General features: G+C 35.1%; 2 protein-coding genes across 2 annotated transcripts in view; both read right to left on the bottom strand.

The window, feature by feature from the left end:
• The window catches only part of LOC104759009 (probable receptor-like protein kinase At2g42960), a 9,829-nt gene extending 8,585 nt beyond the window's left edge, over positions 1–1,244 (bottom strand). Inside the window, exons 1-2 of the mRNA XM_010481982.2 lie at positions 980–1,244; positions 52–511 (exon numbers count right to left, since the gene is read on the bottom strand). Of these exons, the coding sequence (XP_010480284.1) occupies positions 52–499 (448 nt within the window). The 5' untranslated portion in view covers positions 500–511; positions 980–1,244. The remainder of the gene's footprint in view (positions 1–51; positions 512–979) is intronic.
• On the bottom strand, positions 6,307–8,097 carry LOC104760091. The gene is made up of 4 exons (XM_010482940.1): positions 7,805–8,097; positions 7,205–7,614; positions 6,761–7,109; positions 6,307–6,577 (listed from the first exon to the last, which is right to left on the bottom strand). The coding sequence occupies exons 1-4, from the start codon at positions 8,095–8,097 to the stop codon at positions 6,307–6,309; spliced, it is 1,323 nt and encodes a 440-aa protein (XP_010481242.1).

Consider the following 11,285-nt stretch of genomic DNA (forward strand, 5'->3'; position numbering starts at 1 on the left):
TAAACCAGTGTCCCCAGCCAAGGTGAGACTCAGGCAAACCAGACAATGGAGATGGAGTTGCAACGTTATACAATGATGAAGAAGCCGAGACTTCTTCAGCCGACTCAGAATGTTTATCTATGATCTCTAAATGATGAAACGAGCCTGAACGGCCACTACTACTTCTCTTCTTCCCCATATCCAAATGAACCATTACTTTCTCTGCGTCTTTGTTATTTTTGTCCTGAATTGTGAGAAGAATGCCTTCACCAGGAGCAAAGTTACTTGCTGAGACATGCTCAACTCTCACTTCTCTGATTTCCTTGGAGACCGTAGGAGTTTGGATGACGGGAAGACCGGTTTTGGATCTTCTTGATTTCTTTTTCGAAGTGAGACAAAACGAAAGAACCGAGAGGATGGTTATGATGAGTAAAGCAACAGCTATCCCAATTACTTCCCAAACCTTAAGTCCAAAGACAGAGCTCTCTCTAGATAGCTGGCTTTTCAAGTCACCTCCCATATTTTTCCTAACCTTTACATAAATTTCCAAAATCTTGTTGAGATAAACAGAGTCCAAGTTTGTGTTTGTGGTCCATTGTTTATCCACATTTGAAATTTACTCACAGAGGGACAACATATTCCCAGGAAAACACACAAAAGGACAAAACAGAAGTAGCTAAACTCAATTACATATTAAAGAACACGAGCAATAATGTTGGTCTTAATTATATATAAACAGACAATACAGTCAGAGTAAGTACTAGAGCAGATAAGAATTTAATGTTTAATTACATGATCTTGATATTTCAGATCTTATAAGAATTAACACCCATTTACTAATCTTGAAGGAGAAAGAATTCCATATCCTAGAACCAAAGGCATAATCCAAATTTGAGAAAAGAAAGAAAACACTTAAAAAAATCAGGAGAAAAACGGTAAAGAAGAAAATCCAAGAAGCAAGAAATAAAGGAAATGAACAGCTCAGACAAAGAGACAAGACCTTTCTTTGGCCCTCTTCTGAAGGCAAGTGTCAATGTGGAAGGAGGATAACGAAAGGACTGTGGAGATCTAAGCTTGTAAGGAGCTGTCATGTAACTACAACAACTACACTAAAACTGTAAACATATCCAAATAAACGACACCAGAAGAGGAGAAAATAAAACAAAGAAAAGATTTTAAAAATAGGAGAAACTTGAAATGTGGGGAGTGAGAGATCTGGTGGAAGGTAATAAGAGAAGAAGAGGAGATGGAGGTATCAAGTGGTAGGTAGTGAAAGTTCTTTAATGTTTTTATTTGTTTTTCTTTAAATTTTTATGGTGAGAGACAATAGGGAGAGAGATGTTTTGCCTTGCGTTGCAATTACATTTCACAGAACATCATGGGAATGTGTAAGGTCCAATCTGCATGTGAGGGTGATGAATGATGAATATGATGATGTTTTTAGTTACCGGAATTAAGTAACTGTCATGTTTATTGCATTACATGGCAAAAAAAAAAAAAAACATAACAGCAGAATAAAGTGTAGTGAATGATTAGTAAACACGAGCTTTAAATAGGGAAATTACAATAGTATGAATTATAAGGACTAAGGTAATTGCAAAAAAAACAAAAAAAAAAGACCGAGCTCGGTGTTTGGAATCATGTGACATGTGTGACATGTGAGTTTGCGCCATTAAAGAATCTACCAAAGACTGCATCAACTAACCCACACATGCATGGCTCATATGAAAAACTGAGAAGTGGACTATCCACCTGCCACATGACTACTAAAGCTAACGCGGTATCCGTATTCAGTTGATGTGTTATTTTTTTAACTATTTGTTTTTAGTTTTTATATAGACTTCATATAAAACGTGGAAAGTTTATATATTATTTATTTAAGTCGCAAATGTTAATGTTCTCAACAAAAGCACCGTCAGAATCTGATATAAGTACGAGTCAAAGTATAGTTTTTTTTCTTAATACAACTGTAATTGTCTGATTGTCTAATTAAAAGTCGTATCCCGTTTGGTTATAATAGTTATCAATTTGACGAGAACTTGTGTTTTTTTTTTTCTTTTCAAATTCCTGTTTTGCATCTAAATGATTAGTAGTCATAGTTTTCTTGTTCTTGAATCATACTTTTAGTAATCTGTATTTTTTTGTTTTGCAAAACTGAATTTGCAAAATTGAAGTCTCATATCTTTGTCGATTTATTTGACTTGTGGCTAATTTATACTAATTCATGTTTTACTTTTTTTCGGCAGGAATGGAAAACAAGTATCCTAAGCGGCTTATGGAAGATGGAAGTGAGCCACAAGTTGGACAGATAAATAACTCATGCCGAATGTCTATTTTGAACAAAATCAAGAGCGCATTACCAGAGGAGTATGAGATTGTGAAGGGTGATCCGGTTTTCGCAAGTATTTTTGCATTGTATGAGAATGGTCTTGGGTACTCAGCTCGGTTGATACACAACATCATGTGTAGGCAGTTGGTGACTAAGCGAAGACATGAGCTGTGGTTTGTGTTTGGTAAGAAGCCGCTTAGATTCTCGATGCAAGAATTCCATGCAGTTACTGGGCTAAAGTTCAATGATGATTTTAGTGGTGATTTAGAGGAATGGACTGATGATAATGGGTTTTGGAGTAAATTGTTGAAGAGAGGTGGTATCATTACCATTCAAAGTTTGATGAAGACCCACCTTGAAGCAGCTCCATCGTGGAGAGAAAAAGAAGATAATATCCGGTTTGTGTATGTTTGTGTAATTGCTGGGCTGGTAGTGGCTAAGGATGAGAAGAAAGCTATACCACATTCATACATCAAGCTAGTCATGGATCTTGAGAAAGTTAGGAGTTATCCTTGGGGTCTTGTAGCTTTTGACCATTTAGTTAGCTCTATAATGGAAGCAAGAAAGAAACTGAAGAACCCCATAAGTTACATCCTCAATGGTTTCTCATACGCTCTTCAAGTTTGGGTTATGGAAGCCATTCCTGTCATTGGACAACTTATGGGAGAGAAGATTGACAAAAAGGTTACACTTGGTCGATGCTCTAATTGGAAAGGTGCTGCAAAAGTATCATATGATGAGCTCCTCCTTGTAGATAAATCAATTGGAAATAAGGTTAGTTGACTATGTTTTTTTTGTATATATTCGAATATGTTGAATTTTTTTACTAATTGATAAACGAACATGAATGTATGTTGAATTGATTTTTTTGTTTTTGTTTTCGCAGGATGTTGTTCATGCATACATTTCCTCCACCGGAAACTTTGATGTATTTGAGTCCATTGAATATTTGAAGAGTGATGAAATTGAAGATTGTGAAGTGGACAACTTGGATGCTTTGATCAGATCTGGCTATGATTTTGGAGATCATATTTGGGAGAGTGTCGAAGGATATGGTGTGGAAGATGATAATATTGAGGATGTTGAAGAACAATCTCAGACTGTTGGAGGGGACAATGAAGTTTCGGTTGGTTTGGAGAGTGGTGAGAAGCAAGCTAATACCCCAGAAGTGTCTAGCTTGAAGAAGAGGAAGAAGAAGCAAGTTGATCATGGAGCAGAGACACGCAAAAGGATGGTGTTATCTCAGCGAGCATCAACTTCACATTGTTCTTGTGGAGATGACATGAAGCGGTTCTTTAAGGAGTTGATTGACTCTTCTTTCAAGAGCTTCACAGAGACCTTTGGGGAACGATTGCAAACATTGGAGAAAGATGTATCAGATATCAAGGCCTTGATATCCAGACCAGCAAAAGTGGATCCTAGTCCAGCAGAAGTGAATCCTAGTCCATCACAAGTGAAGCCCAAAACTTCGGTACGTAAGAAATAGCTCAATGCCTTGTTCGATCATGTTATATTGTAATCTTATGTGTGGTCTTTCCCTTTTGTTGTATCCTTGTTTGTATGTGTATGTTGTAAACACAAAATAATACTTTTTAACTTATGTGTTGTAAACTTTAACCAAAGCCTTTCATAATTTTTTTTTTGACAGGTTGAACTGTTTAAATTAGATAATCTGTTTACTGTGCCTCTTGAGATAGACCTTAATGTAGATACACAAGACCACCTAAAGAACACAATAGGACACTTATCTCAAAAGTCTGTTGTAATCGGATTTGATCCTACACTGAGTCCCCGAGATGCGGGTAAAGATGAACCGTATGCGGTGTTGAATTTCGTTGCTGATGATGTATGGAATGCTTTTGAAGAGTGGAGTAGGCATCTCGAATACGTGATTCATACATTTTTATATACATGTTATGATTTATCAATTTTTTTTGTAACCTTACAATTGTTTTACGTTTACAAAAACATTCAACTGGTCCAACTTTACTTGATCGAGAATTGTTTGACCGAGTCATGATGGGCCACAAATGGCTTGGAAACGAGGTACGTGTCAATCTTTTTAAATATCATATATTATATTCTTTAAGTTAGACAAACCTGATTTTAAGTTGGAGAAACCTGAGTCTTTAAATATTTTCAGGAAATGGATGCAATGATTTATATATTTCGGAAGCATACATCTTTAGGCCGCCTAAAGTTGGATCGTGTTAGTTTCATGAATTGTCAGTTTAGCGTGCACGTCAAAAGCGACTACAATAAGTTTAGATCGGCAGGACGAACCCACGTTTGGAATAAAATTTTGTTAGGCTATGCCAAAGGTGAATTGCCATCTCATGGAAAGACAGGAAAAAGTTGGGATGTAGATTTGGACAGAATTTATGCACCGGTCTTCATTAACGGTAGTCATTGGATCTCAGTTTGCATTAACTTCATCCTAAGAACAATTGAAGTCTTCGATTGTAATCAATACCACAACAGAAGACACGTTGAGTCACTCGCCAATGTCATCCCTCGTCTTGTGAAGGAGATTCACAAAAAGATTGATGGGAAACCTCCCTTGTTGAGTCAATACGAGATCATCGAGGTCCCTATGCCACCTAAATTAAATCGGTCAAATTGTGATTGTGGAGTTTATGCCCTAAAGTATATCGAGTGTCACATGCGTAATCTACCTTTTGATTTGATTGATGATGAAAACATCAAGTTTGCTCGTTTGAAGTTGGCAGTCGATCTTTGGAAGCAGCAAAGGATCATGTGCTAGTGGATGAAATGAAAACATATGTGCCTCCAGTGTCTGCTTTTGAGTTTGTAGACCTTTGCTAATTTTTAAGTGTCGTTACACTTTTATTTTTCATTAGTTGCCACATTTTTTTTTATTGATATTCTAATGTATTTATAATTTGCTGAATCACAATGTAGAGACTCATGTCTTTTGAAATTTCTTGATGGTGTTATCTTTGAAACAAACAAACAACACAAAGGATCTTAAACAGTTCAGAAATTCACTGATGGTGAAGTCTGGAGAAGTCTGCTGAAGTCTGTAGACAAGTCTGGAGAAGTTTGTAGACAAATCTGGTGATCTCTGTAGACAAGTCTGGTGAAGTCTGTAGACAAGTTTGTAGAAGTCTGTAGACAAGTCTGGTGAAGTCTGCAGACAAGTCTAGTGAAGTCTGGAGAAATTTGTAGACAAATCTGGTGAAGTCTGCAGACAAGTCTGGTGAAGTCTGTAGACAAGTCTCGTGAAGTCTGGTGAAGTCTGCAGACAAATCTGGTGAGTCATTCGCACATGTCATCCCTCGTCTTGTGAAGGAGATTCACAAAAAGATTGATGGGAAAGCTCTGTTGTTTTGACTACAATCCAGACAATTATTTCCTTTTTCTAAATTTTTCTGTTCTCATTTTTGATTTTATATACTCGAGCAATCACTCTCCTTTGCAACCATTAGCTCTTGCCTCATGATCTCAATCATATTCTTTTCCACCTTTTCTACCATCTCCCACACCATCTCCCACACCATCTCCTTCACCATCTCCTTACTGGATATGCAATATTTAAATCGTGTATTTCTAATGAATTTTTATCTTCATACTGGATATGCACAAAAAAATGAAGAAATAAGCTCTAAAATCAAACTAATATTGTTAATAAAACATGAAGAAAATCGAAGAAGAAAAAAATAGAAGTGATCAACATAAACAACGTTTTTGATTGTCTTTGCGTGATTATGAAGTAACACTAACTACCTGAAAACAAAAAGAGTACCGTAAATATAAATGAAATCCACTAAAAATTCAAGAACAAGAATCTTAAGTTGATGCACAAACCATTGTTATATGACGATATCACATGTCGTTCTGTTATGCCCTTCTTTGCCACAGAGCCTACACTTATGTCTCTTTGACCCTTGTGAGTTTTGTGATGATTTTATCTTGTCTTCATCGGATTCATATCTTCTTTTTCTGCGCCTTCCAGGATGTCTTCTTGTTTCAGGTGGTCAAACTTTTGCATCTTCAACATGTTGTGGGACTCGCCATTCTTCTTTAGGAACACCTATTGGATTAATAGTTTCCTCATATTGCGATCTCCATGCGGTAGTGGTATACACAACATCAGCATAAGGATATAGATCCTTGCCTATATCAAAAGCTCCTATTATAACATGTTTACAAGGGAGTTTTCTTATGTTGAACTTTCCACATGAACAAGTCCTTCTTTCTAAGTCAACAATGCAGTCTACTCCATTACCTTTAACCTGCAACATGGATCTGCTCATCAGATAACCGTTCATGAATTTACCTTTTTCTATTCTTCTTGAAATCTTTTTATCCACCTCAACAGTTAAAGGATCTTTTTGTTTTGCACTTAACTCTCTACTCTCATAAAACTAGCGTGTCATCATTTCTCTGATGTTGTCTAACAAAGGAATTATTGGATACTCTCTGGGTGACCTCAAAGCTGCATTGATTGACTCAGCCGCATTGTTGGTGTTAATGTCATATCTATAACCCGGAAAATGACAGCGAGCCCATTTTCTCACATCAGCTTCCTCTAGATAACTTCCAATAGCAGGACTAATTTTGTTAATTCGCGCAAAGTCTTTCTCAAACTCAACAACTCTATAAGCTTTTGATGCTTTTGCAACCATACCAGCAACACCTCTTCCCTTATTATATGTTATAATATTACTAATCAAGTGGTGGATGCAAATACCATGTTTAGCCAATGGGTAAATGTTTCCAATTGATTTAGCAATCGATGTATGTCTATCTGACACAAATGATAAACCTTCTTCATCAGCTATAACCATCTTAAGTTGCATAAAAACCACTCCCATGAACAATCATTCTCAGAATCAGCAATTCCAAATGCGATTGGATACAAATTGGAGTTACCATCTACAGGTTTAGCAACTAGTAGAACTCCTTTGTATTTATTCTTCAAAAATGTTCCGTCAACTACTATCACTTTCCGCATTGCCTTGTAGAACCCTCTTCTTGATTGACCAAAAGAAATAAATAGATATTTGAATCTTCCATCAAAGTCAATTTCGTAATTCGTGAACGTACCAGGATTCGCTTCTTGTAGCATGTGCAAGTATATTGGTATCTTAGCATAACTTTTCTCAGGAATTCCTCTAGCTTCGTTAACTGCATACTCCCGAGACTCCCAAACTTGGTGATATGTTAGCTCGCAGCCGTACCTTGAACGAATGATATTAATTATATCAATCGGTTTAGGACCTTCCTTCACACCCTCATAACTTTGCTTAATGAGATGTCCAATTGTTCTTGCAGATGGAATCCTACAAAATGATTTTTTTTGAAGGAGTACATGTATCGTTACCCACAAACTTGTTGATTTTGAAATATGTAGACGCTTGTAAACACTCAGCCCGGAGCCTCCAATTACAAGCACTCTCAATGCAACGTATACACCACCATCTCTTATCTGATTTTCTAATCCTGTAGTCGCAATTATATATAATTGCATACATTTCCATAGTAGCCTGTAAAGCTTCCTTACTGCTAAAATATTCGCCCTTCTTTACCATTGAATCTTCCAACTTTGAACCAGCAGCATCACCAAGATTAGCATCAGTAGGCTTTTCTAATACAACATTAGTTAGCTTATGTGAATTCCTTGAAATAATAGCTACTGATTTTCCCAGATCAACTCCCACACCATCACCATCACTTGTATCATGTGGGTCCTTATTCAGATCGAACTGGAATTTACTCCTATCATCATCAACTATTCCTTTGAACGTAACACACAACCGAATCATGTTTTTCCTTTTCAGATATGCAAGAAAAATTTTCATTCCTCTATCATTTGTCAATACAACGGGAGGAGAATCAACTTTAACTTCTGTGGGTAAATTACTGAATTCCACATCAAACATACTTTGCTCTATTTCATAGTCTTCTGAAACCATCACCTTCAACTCTTCAAGAGACGTAGTGGGTTGCAAAGTCAGTAATCTCGCACGTTTTTCTTCATCATCAATAAATCTCCACTCCTTGTTGGCACCTAGTGTCCATACACCACAAGTAACGTAGATTTGCATCATAAACAATTAAGTGAAATTTTTGTGGAAGGTGGAAGAGATGGTAAACACCCGATCACGATATCATAAGTTATGTCGAATGTCAATTTTTCCTGTTTTTGTGTTTCTTCTAAATAATTTAGAATACACATTCTAAAATATATTAGAACATATCTAAACAATAAATACAGAATCGTAACCATAAATTACGATTATTCAAAAAATATTCACTTTCCTTATTTAGTTTATTTTCTTTCGATTTCTAAAGTATTCTAAGTTTTACAGATTATGAATTCTAAAATGTTTATGGTATATATTCTACTTCTTTTAGTATACAAGGTAAAACGTAGAAAATATATTCTGAATTGATGTAGAATGAAGAAAAATGTAGAATACATTTTCTTAATTTGGTAGAACATACAAAATTCAGTTTCTGAAGTTTTTAGAACAAATTTTCCCTCTAAACTTCGTAGAACATGTACAAACTGTAGAATGACTGTTTCAGAACTTGAAAAAATCGTAGAAAGTCTTTTCTGAACAATTTAGACCAGAAATCATCAATTTACAAACTGATTTTTGACACTCAAAACATTTTTTTTTTCAAAATTTTTTTTGCACATTGTATACTAACATGACTTTACTGTTTGTTTTTTGGTTTAAACTCCTAAAAACTTCACTAAATCTATTAGTAGGGGCATTTCCGTCATAATTGACAATCTTCAAAAAAAGTGTATATGGACAAATGTTTGGCAAAAACTCCTTTATTTCTAATTTTCCCTTCAAAATATTTGACAAAACTACTAGTAAGATAAAGTCGTGACGAACCAAATAATACCGTAATTTTATGCTTGACAGACAAAACCCATCAGTAATAACTTCATGAACTTCATAATTAATCAATTTGAAATAAAAAAATGGGACACTGCAAAAATAGACTACAAAGTTGAGTCAATTGCAATGTTAGACCCCTTTTTTCTCTCTCCAACATTTGCCACTTTCTCTCTATTAAATCCTTGTCCATTCATTGTATTCACAAAAATGCCATTATTGATGATTTATTTGAATTTCTTGCGAAAATGTTTATTACATCCATATCCTCATCTTCTTCTTTGATTTACGGTTGTACCACCGCCATCAATTTTCCAACAACCATGAACAACCAAATTTGAAGCTCTTAATGCTTCAACAACCTGAATTTGTAAGCTTAAATAACAGTCAATGCTAAGAGAACTTCATTTTCTTCCATATCCTCTCCATTTTAATCCTAGAAAAAATTTATCTTGTTATATATCATGATTCTTGGATAGTGATTAAGTTGGCGCTGGGTTTCTTCCGTGGTGACTTAAGATGACGTCCTTGGTGTTTGACATTGCGAACAACCACCGTCAGGTTATTTTCCGGTAGATTTCGTGATTTTCATTGTGTTTTTGTTGAAATTAGACTTCATTTGTTAGTTGAACCATCATAATATAATGTAAAGTCTATTATTTGGTGAGTTTTGCAATTTAAAGTTTATCGAGTTTCGAGCCCGTATACTGAAACGTCAGTCTCCTTAATTTCATTTGGAAACAAAAAAATATGTCTTAGACTGCATTATAATATTTCTAACGGATACTTCCTTTACAGTCTACTAAAGTGTATTTTTGCAATTGACCAAATTATTGACTTTTTAGTCCAGACTGTCAGACGAAGTCTTTGCATGAAAAAAGGTAGTAGACTTCTATAGTGGTTAGTTTTGCAATTGACCAAAATATAAAAGTATTGACCATAATATTATTTATAAAAAATTACCAAGTTGACTGGAAAAGAAATCTATTAGTGAAAAAATTAAAATGTTGGTCAACTCCAAAAATGACCAGGGCAGACTACAAACAAAGTCACCATTTCTGGATACTTCATAAGTAGTCTAATTGTGAAAAGTCAAATTTGGTCAATTGCAAAACTAACCACAACGAAGTCTAACTTTTATAGTTGACGGATTTACGAAGTTGTTAGATAGAAGTCTACTACAAAGTCAATGGTTTGGTCAATTGCAAAAATAACCAGTGTAGAGTGCAATCGAAATTAACTTTTTGAAACTTTCAAAGAATTCTACTCTTTTTTATGTTTTGAATTACATAACTGACCCAAAAATTAACAAAGGAAGACAACAAAAGAAGTCAACAATAATAGTAGACTTCAAAAGGTGTCTGCTTTATTAAATTGTAATTGCAAAAATAGACCACAGGTAATAGACTTCACAAGTAGTCTCTGTATAGAGACTTGTTTATGTGTACAATGTTGACATCAACATGAAGTCCTCAGAATTTGAAAACCAATTTGCAACAAGTTGGTGAATAATTTTAAAGATTTTCTTGTTGTACTCTTTGACATATGATATGTACTTGCTTCTGTATGTTTTTGAAATGATTATGTATTATACATATGGAGAAATCAAGTTTTTGGTTTTCATAGGCAGTTAGGTTATTAAATTATACATTATTTAGGAACTCAAACTGTTGTATTTATCTCTAAAGTCTGTACAATTGAAATTGTCTTAATTGGAAATTTATAAAGATTTTTTTTTGATTTTTTAGTTCGTTTGTGTTATATCGGTTATGTAATTGCCTATGTATATTTTGACGATGATAAAATTTTTATACTTTTTGCTTTCCTTAGAGGGTTAAGGGTTGAGGGTTTAGGGTTTAGGGTTTAGGGTTTAGGGTTTATGGTATTTTAGCTTGCTGCCTATTCTTTCAGGTAAATGGCGCAAATACCTGTTGTTTTCAGAGTATGGTTGACGAGAAATGGGTCTTGGCATTTTGACATGGATGGACGCAAAGGTGGGAGAATGTTTTTTTTGTGGCACGATTGTACATACGCTGAGCTTGTTGAAATGGCTGTAGAAGATTATCTGATTGACAAAGAAACAAATATGGTGCAACTAT

This window comes from Camelina sativa, chromosome 17 (genome assembly GCF_000633955.1).
Source record: "Camelina sativa cultivar DH55 chromosome 17, Cs, whole genome shotgun sequence".
NCBI classification, from domain to species: Eukaryota; Viridiplantae; Streptophyta; class Magnoliopsida; order Brassicales; family Brassicaceae; genus Camelina; species Camelina sativa.